At 35.7% G+C, this 20,964-nt stretch overlaps 1 protein-coding gene across 1 annotated transcript; it reads right to left on the reverse strand.

Moving 5' to 3' along the window:
• Positions 1–3,883: 3,883 nt before the first annotated feature.
• On the reverse strand, positions 3,884–20,261 carry LOC141428992 (protein I'm not dead yet-like). Its single transcript, XM_074089115.1, has 16 exons — positions 20,173–20,261; positions 19,173–19,187; positions 18,592–18,721; positions 17,844–17,996; positions 16,855–16,979; positions 15,749–15,860; positions 14,776–14,854; positions 11,450–11,510; positions 11,200–11,325; positions 10,886–10,988; positions 10,421–10,539; positions 9,995–10,086; positions 8,921–9,016; positions 7,425–7,621; positions 6,845–6,994; positions 3,884–4,317 (listed from the first exon to the last, which is right to left on the reverse strand). Exons 1-16 carry the CDS (start codon positions 20,181–20,183, stop codon positions 4,117–4,119), a joined length of 1,770 nt encoding a protein of 589 aa, XP_073945216.1. The 5' UTR covers positions 20,184–20,261; the 3' UTR covers positions 3,884–4,116.
• Between the last annotated feature and the right edge of the window lie 703 nt (positions 20,262–20,964).

Genomic DNA, 20,964 nt, shown 5'->3' on the forward strand with positions numbered 1-20,964 from the left:
GGTTATCCCATCGCCTGTCTAAGTAATTAACTGTCATACTCGATTTTTTCTTATTATTTTCTTGATCAGGCGAAGGGATATATTCCTCCCACATCTTATTCTTCAGGGAAAGTCTTTAAAAGGAGATTTTACAGCTAGGTACATGAATTCGCTCTAGGTTGAACACAAAAACAGTTTTATTACTTACGCGAGTTTTTATGACACGACAAGACAATTTACCGGGCCATGGGAAGAATAGCTCCCGCACAGTTAAACTCTAATAAGGCCATGGGATAATGTCAACCCACATCCTAATTTTGGTCATACACAAAAATGTATGAATAGTTAGCAATGTTTAAGATTACATTACCTTTCAACACTCAAAATCTATAAAATATCAAAAAATTGTTCGATCTATGTACTTCTGTTTCATAGAAATTAAGGAAAGTGTTCCAATTTCTCCGTAGTTTACTGAAATTAGAGTTCAAGTGAATCTAAATGGCTGCCAAAGATATATTACGCGATTTAGAAGCGTATTGTGAATGAAGATAATAAAACTACTACTTTCAGGGATCGACAAAATATTTTGTAGGAGATTTGGAGTTAAAACCTGACTACGGTAACCGATATAAGATGTGGGAGGAATATATCCCTTCGCCTGGTAAAGGGTTAACTTACACAGAAAATTTATTATTACAACATTCGGTACTGCCCGGAAGTCAGTTCGGGAGCAACCTGGAAATATAGACATGCCTTCGTTTTCCGGTGTTCGCAACAGTTGGTTGGACGTTTCGATGTTAGTATCACAGTTTGTATTGCGTATTTCTCCATTAATTTCAAATGTCGACATTTTGCTAACTGTACATCTGCCGTTTCAGAAATCTGCCATTAACAGAATCTGTCGTTTGATTAATTTGCCATTTCAAGAATCTGCCATTCAGGGACAAAAGGAAATATATCTGAACCTTATCTGAACAGATCTTTATATTTTGTATAGACGTAAGGTTGTGTTACGATATATTTGGCCACTTTGACTGCTACTGACTATCTGACGATGACTGTACCATGACAAAAGATACATTGACATTGCGCCTTTTCAGCACGCTGTATGCATGCCGTTTATGTATGTAGGTACAGTCTCCGCTGTAGATTAATACCTGTCAAGTAATACCAATCGACCATTGGGCGAAACAGCCATTCACGGAATGGACGTTCGAAGCAATAGACTTTAGAGTTTACTGGGCATATCAGGAACTGGACCTAAGAGACCGAAAGGAAAAAATCTGGGCATCAAATGTATACAGAAATAGGTAAAATTTCGTATGTAGAGTGGGCCAAATTTTGTGCCGCTAAGTATTGTTATAATTCGTGCAACAAGATAGCAAAGTTATATTTTTCTGCGAGTGTTGATTTTGAATCCCGAGTAAGCGATGCATCAAGAGCGTAGCGAGTCTAGATTAGAATTATGTGCGCGACAAGAGATTCAAACGCGAGAACATATCGCTGCTTATAAACAAAACGGCCATAAGTAAAAATTTACCAAAATCACTTTTAGTTAAATATGTATCCAAAATTAGCCTTATTTTCATATTTCACGAAGACACCCGTTAAAATTGGCCTATTAACGTGAAATATACGCATGCAGTTCAGAGCAAAGGGGCCATCTTTTTAGTTGCAACCCGATTCTCGAAAAGTTACCAACTTTGTGAGTGAATTTTATGGGCAACAGTGCCACATTTGGAAATACGTCCGTTTCGCTTATAAGTCTTATAATAAACAAATAATTGAACAATTACTTTTAGGATAAAACTGCCACATTTTGGAAAGTGTCCATTTCGCTTATAAAAACAAAAAAGTACACAATTATTTATAAGACAAAAATGCCACATTTTGAAAAGGTCTATTTAGCAATAAAAAATTGCCTAATATATTGTTATTGCTTTATGCTAGAGTTTTTTTTATGTGAAATGTCCGTTTTGCTCAAAACGAATGCTTGGTTTGCTTGTGATATTTTCTTTTAAGTCAAAACGCTTTGATACATACTTTGCTTTATGATAATTGTATAACCAATAACATAACATAAAGCACTAAGCACTTTAACATAAGAAATACTACATAATATAAAAATCCTTCAAAATTCACACATAATTATAGGTAACACAATAACTACAGCTTCCTATACAATTATAATAATATATCTATGAATAAAAGTAGATCCTTCGTATTAGTACTAGCAAGTTCATTTAGTAGGAACAAGAGATCAATTCCTACTTAAAATAAATTTTGTTTACAGGTTGATTTCTAAGTAATTAACAGTCTGCATCAAAGACAACAATTACGTTATTAAGTTTTAAGATTAGAATAAAAAGCTTGTAATATTTTCGAATATATATATATTTTTTTCTATCAGCTTAAGAATACCATACTGTGTTTTGTTTCAGGAATTTTTAATTTTTATTCATACAATTTTTTGATTGTTGCAGTGGTTACAGTATAAGGCTTATTAAAAAAAGCTAAAATGGATACCGAATCAAACTTTGCGTCGTCGTAAGAAATTTCACGAAAGAAGTTGTTTCAGTTTCCTTAATATTTTTTTTTATATTGCGAGGTCCAGAAGTTCCACGTTTTATTGAAAAATCGTGTGCTTTAATCAATCTCGTCGAATCATTCTCCGAATCAGACTCAGCCAGATTTGGTAGTCGGGAGCTTTATTAGAAGACGCTGACGTTGACTACTGTAAAAAATCTTTCGACGCCGCAAAGTTTGAACCGGTGCTGACCAAAAGACGAACTAAGTCTTATACTGTAACCACTGCAACACTGAAAAAATTATGTATATGCACAAAAACTAAAAGTTCCTGAAACAAAAAAATAACACAAGAGATTCTAAAATATTACAAGGCTTTTTATTCTAATCAAACAAATTGCTTCTACTTTTAACTTGCTAATACTAATACGAAGAATCTATTTTAATTTATTATTATAATTGTATAGGAAGCTGTGGTTACTGTGTTAATTCCCTACAATTATATGCGAACTTAGAAGCATTTATATTTGTTTATTATGTATTTCGCATGGTGTCTAAAAACTTCTTCATACTATATAAAAAGTAAACTCTTTGGTTTATTTGAAAAACAGCAATGTACAAAGAGAATTTTTTTTGCTCTTTTTTTAATCATAAGATTGTCTTTATTCGACAATATTCGACAAGGTTGTGATGAAAATTTTATTCAAAAAGTTTTTATTTCTTCTACTTGTGGCCAATTATTAAAAATATTTAGTTACTTGCGAGTAATATTTTATATGCGAAAGGGACTTATGTGCTATTAGTCGCCGTTAGATTATAGTTACATTAAAGTCAAAATAAATGAAAGATAGGGAATATACACGGATCGAATGATATATGACACAAAATCATTGAAAGAACCAGTGCCAAAAAATAATAAAAAAAAGATATTCAAATATGCAAATTGCTCTCCTGGAAAAAACTAAATATTGTTTTGTGGCCCTTTTGTTTAAAAGCAGCGATATTATTATTCTTACTCATACCTCTGGCCCAACCCCGACACGTAAGTCGTTTTTTTTATTAGGGCCAGTATAGACGCACTGCATTCTAGTCGACTATACTTGGTTTGACAGGTAAATTAGTTTATAATTTCTTCACATCACAATATGTAACCAGGTAACTAGCTTTCTATCCTGTAGGGTTTTTTTTACTTTTTTTAGACATCAGACAAAGGGAGCCTCTATTTACAACATTATATTTATACGCAAAATCATACTAGGGCATTTTCAAAAAAGTACATTTTTTTGAAATTTTGGAAAAAATATGTTTTTTCCTAACTCAGTTCTTACATTTTTTTTTGAAAACGCCGACTAACCCGATTTTAAATAAAATTACACTATTAAGTTCATCCGTTTATTCGAATTAAGTTGTTCAAGTATCATGCTGCGACGTGTACATGGGAATCCTTATTACAATCTTAAAAATGTATAGCAAACAAAACTAGATTAAATAAAATACATCAATGTAGTGACGGCCAAAATTAAAATTTTACTTACTCAATTCAAACTTAGCGTTAAATATGCAGCTACAACGTGACCTAAAATATTTTCAATAAATAAATAAAATAATAAACTATTCTTCGGGAGGGGGGGCAGGGGCAGCCGCGGTAGTGGTTTCCGCTGCTCCTCCCCCTTCAACTGCAACTTTAGCATTCGGCGAGACGACGGCAATGATGCCGTAGTCGTCTGGGTCCCACAGTATGGGCGCGTAGAAGCATAAAGTCACCCAAAGCACCACCGCGCATATGATGGTACTCGGTACTCCGTACTTGATCTGCAATAAACAATACAGCCTCTTATAAAATCTCTTGATAAAGCTCTTGTCTAACATCTGGTAGCATGGTGTACATAACATGGTTGTGTTGCTCTGAAGATGAGCTCTGGTTGAGTTCGAAACGTGTCAGTATTGTGTGGCGGTGGTTATAGGTGGGTTTGTGTGATTTGTGTGTGTTCTTACAGTGTGGAGGTGGAGGAAATGCATGAACACGCATATTTTGCATTAACTATCATAAGGTCGCGGGTGAACAAAGAAATTCTATTAGTTTAATAAAGCCTCATTTATACGGTCTGAAAAATATGCGAGTTGCTACTCCTTGCACACATTTTTTTTTGATATCCCACGGCGTGCAACCAAATTACCGACCACTGGTTCAACAGCCATATTGTACCTACAATCAGGGCTTCAAATACAGGTAAAAAGTTGGTAACGTTACCTCTGTCAAACAGATTTAACGTTTAATCGTAATTAACGTTGAACGATGAACCGTTACTTTTTAAATTTTTACCGGTATAAAAAATTTTACGTTATAAGCTGTTCACATAAAGTTAATGTTAATTTAAAAATATCGTTAAAAGAATACTTCTCACTTTTACATTATTTCGGCGTCCCTGGTCATCATTCTGCTAAATCAGAACATTTGTTTATGCTATTAAATCTACTCAACAACGATATGTATGTGCTTGTATGTAATTCGTATCAAAAAATAATTAAGAATTGCTATTTTTTACGGATTATGTTATGCATTAACAATTATAATTTTGATCCCGACGTTTTGAGTCCATTTCAAGTCTCATGGTCACGGAAAAACTAAAAATAATAAGTAATTTTTGCCGATTGTAGTAATATTACTTTTTGAACGTTATAATAACGTGAATTGGGTAACGTTAACAAGTCCTACTATTAGCTAATAAGTAAAGAAAATTTACCGTTATTAAGTAACGTTAATTGGGTAACCTTACCATAATGTTAATTTATCAAGTAATGTTATAATTTAATACCGGTACAAGGTATTTATACGATTTTACCGTTACGTAACGTTACTTATAATATTAATTTGGTAACGTTAACAAGCCCTGCCTACAATATCATTTAAAGTACTATTCAATGGAAAAAAACAATTGTGTAAACAAATGTGGTGACTGACATTGACACTTGACTGACGACTGACTGACGTTGGCTCTAGTGATGTGAAAGCTCTTTAAGATACTTCAATCAGCAGTAAATAATTATTTTGAATTTACTCATATTTCATTATTTAATGTTTTCCCTAAGTTTAATTTTTAAAAATGGCGAATCACGTATTTTCTTAGTCCTAAGATTGGTCTCGAACCCAGGTCCCAGTGATGGTCTTATTTTTCTGTTTTTTCTGTGCATCTATATTTCAGTTTGTATTTTCAATTTAGGTTTTACGGGATGACCGTAAAAGTAAAAATTTGGAATTGAAATAAAAAATACAAAAAGATTCCTAAATCAATCATAATCAAACCAATCTTAATTTGATTGCTTAGTAACGATATCTCTTGTCCGGGTGAGCGGTTAGTTCCAATGGAGTGCCGAAAAAAGTTTCTCGATGAGGGCTACGGTATAGATGTCGCTAGCGTCACTGCTTAAGTGACTAAGTAAGAAACAAACAAGCTGAGATATGAGGTGCATAGGGGAAATTCGTGTCTGTACCGTTGACCATCAGTGGTGTAGCGGTATAGCACGCGGTACGGATTACCGAGGACCTGGGTTCGATTCCCAGTGATGGTCTTATTTTTCTGTTTTTTCTGTGCATCTATATTTCAGTTTGTATTTTCAATTCTCTTAGTCCTGTTCAAGAGTCATTCACAATGTTTCCATGTCCCTTTTAACTTAAAATGTTTAATAGCATTTTCACGAAGTTTTAGAATTATATCTTCAAATATATATACCTAACGTTTTTTCCATACAAACTTACACTCCCCTTTATACCCCTTTAAGGGTAGAATTTTTTAAATGGTGAAACATGTATATCCACTTATATTTTTTGACGTACTTATATTTTCCCCAAGGTTTATGATGGAGTATTTTAGAATTGAAAGGGTCAGTTAAAATATGGATTAATTTAGATTTTTTTGCTGCTTAAGTAGCGTAGTAGAAAAAGGCAACCTGAGATATGTGTGCATAGGAGAAATTTGTATCTTGACTCCTGTCCAACGGTGGTGTAGGGGTTATAGTACGCAGTACGGATTGCTGAGGACCTAGGTTCGATTCCCAGCGCTGGTCTCTTTTTCTGGTTTTTCTGTATTTCTGGGATTGGCGTTCAAATGTAAGTAACTACGGAGTAATCGTGAAAAATGCTTTGTTTACACAATTGATTTTTTCCATTGAATAGTACATTTTTTATATACCTACTTAGTCTAGTCCAATTTTAATATTTTAGGTGTTATTTGGACATTGTATATTTCAGTTGGTCTTGTTTCATTTTATAATCATTAAGAATGATTATTACTACTATGTACTGATAAGTAAAAGTAGAAAGAAAGAAAAGTAATTTTACCTGTTTCTTACTCGTAACTTTGCCCAGAGTTTTGCTGTAATAACAAGTGGTGTGTAAGAACGGAATTGAAAATCCTAAGCCTGTGCCTAGGCCGGCACCCAGCACCGCCAGATAAGTCCTCAAAGGCCATTTTCCTTGGCCTTTTAACCCCTGCAATACACATTTATTTTTCATACACATAAATGGTCATAAAAACAAATAAATAATAATAATAAATATCATGAGAAACTTTACACCAAATTGACCTAGTAGACTAAGCAGAGCTTGTACTATAAATACTAGGCAACGGATAAACATACTTTTATAGATAAATACATACTTAAATACATATTGAACATCCAAGACCTGAGAACAAACATTCGTATTATTCATACAAATATCTGCCCCGACCGGGAATCGAACCCGGAACCTCAAGCTTCGTAGTCAGGTTCTCTAACCACTTGGCCATCCGGCCGACCAACAACTAAGCGAACAATTGATTGATAATGCTCAATGCTATTCTTTCTCAACAGTAGGTACTTCAACTTGTTAACATAGATAATAAATTTACATTTATGGCTATTAAAATGTTCAAAATTACCATATTTATTATCAAAGGCATGTACACTGCTTGCGCTCCAGTACCAGACATAATGGTGCCTAGAAACGCTGCCCCTAAAATAACGATAAGTATTCCAACATCCCAGCCCATTCCAGTAATAGAGTCTCCAATGTTAGATGCTATTTTTAAGCCGAGAGCAGTTTGTACGGAAGCCATGTACAGCGCAACACTACCACCTGGAAAGACAGACACATATTTTTATTCCGTGATTAACTATTTGAACGCAAACGATGCGAAAATGTATATTGAGCAGAGTTAACTGCATGCGGCGCGTGCGTGTCCTTCGCGCACCCGCGGCAGCTAGCGTAGGGGGCGCGCTGCGAATTTTTTCACATAACTTTTTAAGTCCTATTAGAGCATTTCTAAAAAAGTTTGTACATTTGATTTGCGACTCCGATTTTGATAAAAATTTGCAGGTATGTAGAGTGAACGATACTGAGTCGTAATAACATAGGGGCTGTTTCACCGTCCATTGACTAGCGTTAACCGACGGTTAAATGTGATGCCGTCTCCGTCTATTCGAACAAAACAAATAGAGACGGCATCACACCTAACCGCCAGTTAACACTAATCAATGGATGGTGAAACAGCCCCATAGTCTCTCAAAATGTCCCAATTGGTTTTTATGGAAATTTCCTTTTTTGTTACCAAAACTATGGACATTGGGACATTTCGGGAGACTATGTTATTTAAACTCAGTATCGTTCACTCTATCTACCTGCAAATTTTTACCCAAATCGGAGTCGCAAATCAAATGTACAAACTTTTTTAGAAATGCTCATTAATACAATGAATGAAATAATAATAATATCTTCTCACAAATTACACCAATGGAACCAGCCCCAAACTAAGCAGTTTGTTCTATGGGTGCTTAACAACGGGTAGACATACATACATATATACTTAAGTACATAAAAACATCCAAGACTCCAGTACCTGCTACAAACATTTATATTCATCATACAAATATTAGAAAAAAAAATCGGTTCTGGGACTTCGCCGGCCGTGACAAAAATATGAACACTGTCTTATGAATTCCGAAATAAGTAATAAAAATTTATGAACAAAAAAAGGATGAGAATTTTTTTTATGAAGAGTGATTATTATGAACCAAAATCGGTAGTAAAATAAAAATTAGGAATAATAATTTTATGAGAGTCAATATGGACCCCCCGCGGCAGCTAGCGTAGGCCCTAAGGGTGTATGTAAGTACACAGACGGCGGCGGGCCTGTGTTAACGCACTTTTATTCGACGTCATTTGCGCCTAAAAAATAAAATACGCCTTGTGCCCTAAAGTTATCAGAGGTTGCCTATAACGTCATCGACCCATAAAGTCGTTCAAACTATAATGATCTACTTTTTTCAGAAAGCTTCATATTTAATTAGATTATGATACTTTAGTATCCTGGGAAGTGCATTGGTAGGCAAAAAAAAATAGTCTAAAAGAATATTATAAAAAAACAACACAACTTACCCATGAGGAGGAAATAAGAATAATCGGTATTCTTGTCAATGTATTTCCAAAATAATATTCCTGATTCCATCTTAGCGGGGGGCAGGTCATTCTTGGCTGCAGGAAAATTTATTATTTTAAATAAAATTCACAAAACATACCTAATTGAAGTATTAAAATTAGAATGAAAGTCATTTTTACTAACTTAAAAAAGCAAATTCTGACGTTTAAAACTTTCGTATACCTATCGATGCGAAATATAAAGATGGAGACTATAATATATAATTCGTCGCTACATAAGTTTGATACTTTTAAAATTTTGTATCTGAAAATTGATCGGCTTGACTCGGCTCGGTAGACAGAGCCCAACTAATCGACGTCTTTTTCACTCTTATTGAGTGGACATGAATTTTTTTCATTGACTAGCTAATTATAATTTAATGCATGAATAAATATAAGGAAACTCTTAGGTGTAAATCAATACAATCGCAAACAGACAATTATAAAATTTATAACAAAAAATGGAACTGACTTCAAAAACCTTGAAAATAATTTTCTACTAGTTTGAAGTCGGTGCCTCAGCACGAGCCAGCAGGAGTGGAACTATAGTCGTCTACCTCACCTACATATGTATTTGGCTTTAACTACTCCTACTGGCTCGTGCTAAGGCACCAACTTCAAACTAGTAGAAAAATATTTTCAAGGTTTTTGAAGTCGGTTCCATTTTTTGTATTTTTTAAACACGGCATAGTTATATTATTTTATAACAGAGTACCGGTACCTACGGTCATGAAGACCGTATTGAAGGCCGTATGAGGTCCAGTTCACCAAATGATACTTTAAATTAAATACTTGACTTGGTGCTAAAAATGCCAAAATCGCTATAGGTGTGCTTTAAAGATTTGAGGGTTGGCCTCGGTTTCTCTAGGATTCCATCATCAGATCCTGACTTGGTGTCAATGGGACCACCTCACCACAATTGGCGGAGTTATCGCGTAACAAACATACAAAACAAACATACACCCAAATTGAGACCCTACTCCTTTTTTGAAGTCGGTTGAAAATAAGTGTCATTCCGTACACAAAAGAACTCACTTTTTGCAGACATTATTTTGAGAAAATTCAGGCTCTTCGGGATGAAATGTAAAGCCATTACGAATATGGCGGCAGTAGTCGCATCTCTAATCCTGAAAATAATCACATACGGCGCTGCAGCACTTATTGTGAAAGACACAACTTCAATATAAAAATTTGTCATGACGTTACTGCAAAAAATTAAGACACGTACTAAATGTGCCGAAAACGACAGTTAATTAGTTTGTTAAGCACATGTTAGAAGGTTGTTTATTTTTTTTTACTTGACGTACCTTATACATGTTATTTGAGTAGGTATATATTGGCAGACATTTCAAAAAAATGATTTCGTTAAGCAAATCATTCGAGGTGAGGTTTTGAACGGTGAGGAACGTAAGAGGTTTTTTCACGAAGCTACGCTATTAAAATTACAAATGTTTAACTTACGCGGGTACTTCTTCTGAAGAAACTAATTCCTTGCGGAAAGTCGCCCATCCCATACCTAGCCACTTGGACCATCGCGTAAAGAAACAGGCCAAGCTTACGATTAAGATTAACGTGGATACCTGATATAGAAAATTATGGTATAGGTACTTATTAACCAAAATAATAATACATTAATGAAATAGGTGTGAGCAAGAACAATTATTTACCCTGGACCATAATAAATAGGAACAGGTTATAACCGACTGAATAGATCCGATTGTGATAGAAAAATATATAATACATTTTGATTACTTAAGTATGAGGAATCAGATTGTAATTAGGTGATTGACGCGAATGGGTCGTTTGAGAATTTATGAGGCAGAACCCTGGGAAGCGGTTAATTGGAAAAATCTTTAATAACTTTATTAGAAGAACGGACATAAAATTAAGTAGTATTTTGTCGCAAAAAAGTAAAAAGTACTAAACCTTTTCATGACTTGACATTTTACCGAGGCTGCTTCGACTTTTTGCTAAAGCTGTTTTCACAGCCCCCATACTGTAATTGCTCATCGGTTTCTTTTCCACAACGCTAAAAAGAAGAATAAATAGTACTTTTTGACCATGAAGTAAAATGATTCTTAGTGAAAAAATACAATGACATATTTACTAATTGGTAAGCAATGGAAGTTTTAAGAAAGGGGTGTTTTGAACAAAGTGTATGTTTAATTTTTCTTAGATATTTGTCATCCTTGACCAGACATATATTATGTACCTACCTACAAATTAAAATTAATACTTACAATTTTAGAATTAGCACGTGGTAAATAAAGTTTACGATTAACATAATAATAGCCGTGGGGACGGCATAGGCACTATATTGTAAGTAGTTAAATAAATCTGGGTATTCTAATTCCGTAGCACCGATTCTGAAAAAGAAAATAGGTAAAAAAACATTTTTTTTATCATTAATGAAAACAATTAAAATTTACAATTATTACTGGTTTAATTTTATATACGACTAAATAAACATTAAAATGAAAAAAAACTTACTCGCAAAACATAATCTTGAGCTGCAAAGTTATGAGAGAAGCGTGCACAATACACATACTGCCTGCAATGTAAAAAGGAACCAATAAGAATTTTTGAGCCCGCACTGGGCCCGCGTGGGAACTATGGCCCAAGCCCTCTTGTTCTGAGAGGAGGCCTCTGCCCAGCAGTGGGACGTATATAGGCTGGGATGATGATGATGATGAAGAGTTTTTGAGATAGCCTAATTGGCATTAGTATCGTGAGGCCCGCTGGACAACTTCGACTCTTGTCACGTTTATGATTGTTATAGTACATTGCGTCTTAAGGGCGGTAAATAAGGAATTACGAACGAGAGTCTATTAGAAGACCGAAGTCGAAGACTGAGGGCTTTAATGAGTCGATGTCGCAATTCTAGTACCGCCCGTGCGACATACAATGTTTTTCATCACATATGCGAGTAAAATTTTATATTTCATAAAGAAAATATATTATTCTTCCAAATATTGCCGATACCTTAGGCTGCGCTCTTGGTAGCGCCGATCTTCCCCCCTCCCGCAGCACGCGGCTGACGTGCGTGTGCATGTGGTCCTGCAGCAGCGCGCGCACGGGCACGGCGCAGCACCATTAGTATGGGCACGGACTCATTTACCGACCTTGGGCTTCATGACAAGATAATTTGTACGCGCAATGACACATTTACCGACCACGGGTTTCATGACAAGCACATTAAGGTCGAGGGTTTTATTTGGGGGGTTGCAACCAAGGTAGCCTGCATGTTACGACACTATTTACGAGCAAGTGTGCTGAAAAATAAGTAAATGGACCAATCGCAAGCAAGACTAACGTCAAATGTACCTCTTAATACTAACGCCATCTAGCGTTATTTAGCAGTAACAAGAAACCCCGTTTCCGTGACAAGCATTTTATACGGAATACTAAAATGTTAATGAAATTGTCTATTCTACTATCGCCCAGAATTGTCCAAGTAATCCTACTAATATTATAAATGCGAAAGTTTGTGAGTGAGTGAGTGGGTGAGTGAGTGAGTGAGTATGTTTGTTACTCTTTCACGCTGAAACGGCTGGACGGATTTGGATGAAATTTGGTATGTAGATAGCTGAACATCTGGAATAAAACATAGGCTACTTTTTATTCCGATATTCCCACGGGATAGGGATAAAATCTCGAAATATCAACCGCTGGGCTTAGAGTCATGAAATTTGAGAAGTAGGTAGCTGGACGTTTGAAATAACACATAGGCTACTTTTTATCCCACGGGATAGGGATAAAATCTTGAACTAATAACCGCTGGGCTTAGAGCCCTGAAATTTGGTATGTAGGTAACTGGACGTTTAGAATAACACGTAAGGGACTTTTTGACTCGATATTCCCACGGGATAACTAGGGATAAAATCTCGAAATAACAACCACTGGGTTTAGAGCCATGAAATTTGGTATGTAGGTAGCTGAACCTCTGGAATAACACAGGCTAATTTATTATCCCGATATGCCCACGGGATAGGGATAAAATCTTGAAATAATAACCGCTGGGCTTAGAGTCATGAAATTTGGTATGTAGGTAGTTAGACGTCTGGAATAACACATAAGCGACTTTTTGACCCGATATTCCCACGGGATACCTAGGGATAAAATCTCGAAATAACAACCACTGGGCTTAGAGCCATGAAATTTGGTATGTAGGTAGCTGGACCTCTGGAATAACACATAATTTATTTTTTACCCCGATATTCCCACGGGATAGGGATAAAATCTTGAAATATTAACCGCTGAGCTTAGAGTCATGAAATTTGGTATGTAGGAAGCTGGATGTCTAGAAAAACACATAGACGACTTTTTGACCCGATATTACCACGGGATACCTAGGAATAAAATATCGAAATAACAACCGCTAGGCTTAGAGGCATGAAATTTGGATGTAGGTAGCCGTATGTCTGGAATAACACATAAGTACGCTACTTTTTATCCCGATATTCCCACGGTATAGTTTTGTAACTAAGGGACCCCATACATCCCTGTATTATTATTATTTTGTATTTTTTTCTTTAATTGTATACTGTAGTTTTTAAGTATTTTATTTGTAATTATTTTATTTTGAAAAAATGACTTTCTGCCAAGTTTCTTGCGGCGCATTCTTCTTGGCAATGATGGTCTTTCCGAAAGCGCTGGTAGTATAAAAAATTACGTGTATAAGTGCCCATTGCGGCCTATTTACTGAATAAATGATTTGAATTTGAATTTTGCATTTGAATTTGGATAGGGAAAAATTTTGAAACTTCAGCACTGGGTTTAGAGTCTTGAATTTTGTACAGTTATTCACATCACAACCTCAATGAAGACCACGATATAAATTTTGGAAATTTCCAGGGGAATTTTGTAAAATCCCGAAAATTTCAATTGCAGCTACCACACCGAATAGTTTACGCGTGCGAAGCCGCGGGTAAAAGCTAGTATAGTATAACTAGCTGTTACCCGCGACTCCGTCCGCGTAGAATTCGGTTATCGCTATCCCGCGGGAACTATGTAATATATATATCCTTTCTTATCTCGTGTACATGTCATAAAAGGAACCTCTGTGCAAAATTACAGCTTTCTAGGTTCAAGGGTTTGGACTGGGCGTTGATGAGTCAGTGAATGAATAATATAATATATGTGTGTATATATATATATATTTACCACATATATATAGATAAGTGGGATATCTAGAGATTCTATTGAAATTATAATGATGTTGACATACTTCTCAATGTGACAAAATATGCCCAATTATGCCCTTAGTTACCTCCAGGAGCTTTGCATCTAAATGTTGAACCCGGTAATAGTTTTATTATACTGATTTGTTATTACATTAACCCTTAATAAGGCCCCATTTATTGGAGCACACTACCACAGAATCAAAAACAGCTATCGAATAATGTATTTGTACATGACAAAGAATATTTTTAAAGCTAGTCATAATTTTTCAATAATTACAATGGAAATTGTGACGTATAAAAAAATTAATAAGGTTCAGATTCCAACTAGAAAGAGGTCGTTAAATCGCCTCTCCCTTATTAAGGGTTATTTAAATTGTCGATACTACTATCGCCCAGATTGTCCAAGTAATATAGTATAATATCTAGAGATTCCATTGAAATTATTACGATGTTTACGTACTTCTCAATTTGACAAAATATGCCCAATTATGTCCTTTAGTTACCACAGCTCCGCAGCGTTGAGGAAGTGCACGGTCCCAATTGCATTTAAAAATGTTTAACCCGCTAATAGTTCTATTATGTTTGTTATAATATTTTATTAACAATACTTTTGTAATATCAGTTTGCATTTACCGAGAGTAGAAGACACGGCAACTGCATTACAAAGAATAATTTTAAATTCAGCATAGTCGACTTCGTTCTTTGCATAACCCTGAAATCAATTTCGTAAAAGTTTTAGCCATTGTAAAATGTTGCAATTATGCACAGAAACACGATAAAAATGGCTGCTAGCTACGAGTATGGTTGAGGTAGACAGATATTTCTTAGTGGTTTATTTTTTTTATTTATTTTTTCACTTGACTGTAGGTATAGCCCTCTCATTCTGAGAGGAGGCTTGTGCCCAGTTAATCTAGATTATTTTTTACAAGTTTTTATTTAGTTTCACCTGTCCCGTTGTCTGTGTCTGTAGTCAAATCTTACAAGTTAAATTCAACCAAGTTCCAGTAGTCGGATTGACTTGAATTTGGCATACTTATGTAAATTGCGGGACAATAAAATAATCTGGTAATGAATGACATTCTGGTAGTCCGGCCAAGATCGACACAGCAGAACGGAACTCTAAGGGTTAATGGCATCGACAGGAAATTTGGTATGCAAATGTAGTTTGGGTGACAATGCAAGTAAAGTCGACAAAAAGTAGTCAACAAAAAAAAGCTTGTATTAAAAATGATTTTCTTACCAAAAACTTATTTCTAGGTTGCTATAATCGGTGAGATCCAAGCTGACTCTACGCAGAAAGGAGATTAAATATGATCTGTTATAAAAAGTATCTTGGCCAACAAAAACCGCAGTATAGCTTCAGGCCTTACTGAAACCTTTATAGTTTTCAATAAAAAAAATCATTGAAGTACCTATCACCCAACTTATGTAAAAAAATAAAATAAAAAAAACATGGGACAATTAATATTGATAATTGATAAGCAAAACTTGAACCTACAAACCTACAGAGGGTACCAGACAACGAATAAACATACTATCCTAGATAAATTGACTTCAAACGTCATTGGTCTTCATGAGGTCGAATAATAAATATCGTAAATCTTACTGTGAGCATTGATATCGGCGGCAGGATATTTTCTAAAACTATGGATGTCACCATAAGCCTGTTCGAAATCGCGGAAACAAAAAACGAGGCTATCATTGACTTCAATAATATTCTGTAATTGTAAAATAGGTACACATTAGTTTTGGAGATTCATCATTAGTTTTGGAGGGCATCGTCCTAATAGAACGCGAATGCGCGATCATCGCGGGAGTAAGCGATGCGACCATTGTCAGTCGCGCGATTGTCAGTTAGGACACCTATTCGCGTTCAATATGTTTGATCGCGCGCACACGCGATGGTCGCATCTCGCATCGCTTACTCGCGCGATGATCGCGCATTCGCGTTCTATTAGGACGATGCCTTAGTAAAGCTGTGTTTCAACCAGAGTGTGCGAGGATGCGTTGAGAGGAATATGTCTGTCATGAATCAATTGAAACGCTTCATTTACCTGTCTTCGCTCCAGTAAGCTGTTTCCACTAGAGCTGCGCTGAGCGCGGATGGGTAAATGAAGAGTTTCTATTGGTTCATGACAAACACATTTTTTTTTATTCGACTGGATGGCAAACTAGCAAGTGGGTCTCCTCATGGTAAGAGATCACCACCGCCCATAAACATCTGCAACACTAGGAGTATTGCAGATGCATTGCCAACCTACAGGCCTAAGATGGGATACCTCAAGTGCCAGTAATTTCACCGGCTGTCTTACTCTCCACGCCGAAACACATCAGTGCAAGCACTGCTGCTTCACGGCAGGATTAGCGAGCAAGATGGTGGTAGCAATCCGGGCGGATCACACATTCCTCTCATCGTATCCTCGCACATCTCTGATGGAAAGATAGCCTAAGACATATTATTTCATTAATGACTCAATCCGTTGACATTGCCGTTGACGATTGTTCGCTTATAAATCCATAGGTCTTGGGCACTTAAAACCTACTTTCCCAAAACGTGCCCTTTTCACCAAGTGTACAGAACCATAATCCACATTCCATATTAAGTGCTGTTACGAAAGAGTAACTTTATTTTATATAACGTCAGGGTAGTTTTTAATTTAGGTACTCAAGTGAATTTTTAAGTGGATAAAATATAAGTATTAAATAATGTACTTTTTTGCTGAATATGCTTTATCTCCACCGGCGCATAAGAAATAGGATACCAGGCGTTTGTCCATGCCGCAGTTATTGAGGACCAAATGCAACCAGCCACCAACAAACATCAGTATTACGTTTTCCTGAAAATATTAAGTGCAGTCAATATTTACTATAACTATTAACTACCCTTGTTTTACATAATTAGGTACATTTGATGAGTGTACACTGTTTGATGATTTCATTTTCTCTTGTATCAATGCAAGTGATCATAGATTAACTTTCTAGAACCTGGGCGACCCAGCTTTTCTCGGACGGAGTTGCTAAATTGTGCTTTTTGAGAAGATACATATTTAAAAAAGCTTTCAAACTAAAACTTAAGCTAACTAAATGGTAATAGATAAACTAAACCAAGATTCGAAACCCAGACCTCCACTACTAAGCTAAACACCACTGAACTACTACCTACGCTGTTGACAAAGCTATCATTGCTAATCTTGTTGCCTTTGAAATTTACAGTATTACTAAAATTCAAAATCACGCATTGTCCAAGTCAATTAGAGATTCGTTGATTTAAAGTTACCTACTCCTTTGATTTTTTTTTGTTCAATGAGGGATTGAAAAGGATCTTTTGTTGTGTTCACATAAATATGAAAACGATGTAAGTGATCAAAGTGATCGCTGCTTATCACAATATACTTACTGATAGCCAACTCACATCTTTACTGTTAGTTACTCATATTTCGAGAATATTTTGTTTTGAATTTATCTTTTATCTTGTTTATAAAGACCGCGGATCAGCAATCGCAGCGTAGGACGTCCATTAACGAGATGGACCGATGACCTGGTTAAAGCCCTGAGTTCACAGTGAATGCAGTCCGCTTCCAACCGAAGCGAATGGTGGTGTAAAGGGGAGGCTGGTGTCCAACAGTTGACATCATATGGCTGATTATGATGATGATGAAGAACTAAAACTTTCAAATCATCCAAAAAAGGACAAAACTTACATTAAAAAAAACCGCACAAGTATCCGCGCTTGATAGAATACCAAACATAGGGAAAGCAAATAGAGGAATCAATCCAACCGGTTGTATAGCGATAGGTTGAAGCAGCAGGAACCAAAACATCGCAAACCATATTCCACCTACAGTTTGCGCTTTCTGTAAAATGTAGAAATTCAATCATTTGCGTGACGCATAATGCATATCCACTTTGTAATAATTATTTTTTGCTCTGAGTCACCAGCACCAATATCTAACACGACGAGTGCATAAATATCTGATACGACTCTATTTCAACGGCCAATAGGAGGTTTTAGATATTTAAGACCGCTTTGTTGTGTCAGATATTGATGCTGGTGACAGAACGTGGTAGTTCTGTTAGCTCGATGTGGAATAGAAGCGGATGGTGTAATGCGGTTAGTATAGATAACGCAGAAATCAGGTGTGATTATGGTAAAAAAAAAACGAAGAACAACGAAGGACATCAAGTAGGTACTGTCGAGGCCATCGCATTAATTTAAGTGTATATGTTTGGTGTATACTTGGTTTTGACGTCTTGGTATCGTAAAACATAATATTATGTATATGATAATGACTTTGGATTTACATACCTACTTCAGCTCGTATCTAGTCATTACCTACTAATGTATGTTGTACACTGGACATTTTAGTAATACCTCGTCAATTTTGTTGATATCACTAATACTTTTTTATATAGTAATAATTTAAAAAAATTGGTACGAAAATCACTTACATCATGCGGGTCAAAGAGAAATAAAAACACGGCTGCAGCTACAACCACGCCAATAATCCCTCTGCTGTTGTATTTTAAAATATTTTTTATTCTGTCCAAGAAACCCTTGATCGGTGTTTGCGGCGGACCACTGTTAATAAAGGTCAAAATGAACAACATTTCTTTTTTTTACATTTTCACTGACCACAATTTAACCCTTTTCTAGGCCCCGCTAATTTAGATACGTTACTACAAAATGAATCATAGTTTTTTTCCCTAATGAGAAATTAATTTAAAAACTAATACTATTTTAAGGACTTTATACATTTGTACCTTTGTATTTGTGTACATTAATATGGACGCTATAGGTATGCACTATGCCTGGAAAAGGGTTAAATATTATCGTCTCTAACCATGAAATTAATAATTAACTTAACCGTTAAAAGCCTTAACGGGCTCTTTAAATCGATAAGTATTACAGGACTGTTCAACAGCATACTACTTACGAATTCTTTTGAACAGTTTATTAACATAGTGATGTTATAGGTACGTTTTACTAGCACTAACTTCCAAATGAAAATCATACCCAAAGTCATACTTACGTAATTGCTGCAATTCTGAAAAAGAAATACGAAATGGATCGATTAATTAAATAATAAAATAATGGTTTAGGGGCTCACGTATCAGAAACAACTGTAGCAGTTTTAACACAAAGATTTCTAAAACCAAAATTCTGTTTTCCATATTTCACTTATTTAAACATCAGACAACGGTAACCAAACTTGTTGTATTAAAAAGGTTTTTTTTGTAGTCAGTAATTGTTACTTTAAAAATGTCATAATCAGTGATCGGAAATCCGGGTGCAAAACTTTAACAAAACTTGTAAAGCTGACATTAAAGAGAATTTACACCCAAGAAAAATAAGAATATTATTGGTCGATTAGTGGTCAATTTAACTATATATCGAAATCTCAGATTTTCAATAGTTTATTAATATTTTCATGTCTGTAAGCAATGTTTTATGCCTGCTTGGCAAGTTTTGTTAAAGTTTTGCACCCAGAGTTCCGATCACTGGTCATAATTTTTAAGCTAACTTTACTTAAAGTTGTCATCATCATATCAGCTGTAGGACGTCCTCCCCTGTTGGACATTATAGGCGTCCCCCATAGAAGCAACTTCAGTTGGAACCGGCCTGCGTCCACCGTGATCCCGCAGCTTTAACCAGGTTAGCTCGTTGGTGGACGTCCTACGCTGCGCTTGCTTTTCCTAATAAACCACTATAATTAGGTGCTAGACCCGGAAAATAGCAGCAAACTCTGGACTACCCTAGGAGAGATTTCAATTCCAATTGGGGTTTGATTTACCTATCTGTAGCTATGTAGAAACTTCAAAAAGATTTTTATTACCTACAGTGCGAGAAAAAACGTCTAAGTGATGTGAATAAGGCGTGTGACTGCGTAAATTAATGCTTCTTGAACATTTTTCTCGCATTTTGTAATCAATGTCAAAGAATATTCAGAAGAAAGCAACAACGACGAAATTGGTCAGAAATGAAACTGAAAATTACTAAACTAAATATAGTAAATTGCATGAAATACTTACAATCCTCCCATTTTCAACAAATTATTTCCTTTTTCTTCACGTCATAACGAGTATTAGTAACCTGATCTCACAAAAACTATTGAAAGGTGTCAATGTCAAGTCACAATAATAAAAGAAAATACGAATTTCGAAACAAAAATGCTGTAAACCTCTTCAGAGATTTATTTGATTTAGAGAATTAGAAAAAAAATGCATTAAAACGTAGGACTTACGAGAATTTTTACCACCTACATTTTTTTGTGTTGGTCGTTATTGTAATTTTATTAGAAGTTGGTTTCCTTGGGATCCGTATTTACTTTTTTGAAGTTTGCTTTTGTGCGGATTACTAGCTGTATTCGACGAATTTGTCTGCGTAAACACACTTCATCATCATCATCCCAGCCTATATACGTCCCACGGCTGGGCACAGGCCTCCTCTCAGAACAAGAGGACACACACATCCCACGAATATTATAAATGCAAAAGTTTGTAAGTCTGTTTGTTTGTCGCTCCGTCACGTCAAAACCGCTGAATTGATTTAGATGAAATTAGGTACACAGATAGTTTGAGGCCCGGGGAAGGACATAAGATAGGTTATATCCCTGGAAATTGCATAGTTTCCGCGAGATGGCGATAAAAAACACGGCCACCATATGGTCAGCGCCTCAAGTCAGCGCAATAGCTTTCTATTTGCTCATACACTATCTTTAATATTCATACAATCAATACTGCGAGCAACATTGCTCGTAGGCAATCGCCGCTGGTTCGTGCGCAGTGCCTTCTTAATGGCCTTCTCGCATCAGCTCCAGAGTG

This window comes from Choristoneura fumiferana, chromosome 6, assembly GCF_025370935.1.
Source record: "Choristoneura fumiferana chromosome 6, NRCan_CFum_1, whole genome shotgun sequence".
Lineage (NCBI taxonomy): Eukaryota > Metazoa > Arthropoda > Insecta > Lepidoptera > Tortricidae > Choristoneura > Choristoneura fumiferana.

Coding starts and splice junctions, on each gene's coding strand:
- LOC141428992 (XM_074089115.1), bottom strand. Junction 17,997..18,591: donor TTCTCTTTGACCCGCATGAT/GTAAGTGATTTT, acceptor TACATTTTACAG/AAAGCGCAAACTGTAGGTGG. Junction 6,995..7,424: donor TGCCTTTGATAATAAATATG/GTAATTTTGAAC, acceptor TGTGTATTGCAG/GGGTTAAAAGGCCAAGGAAA.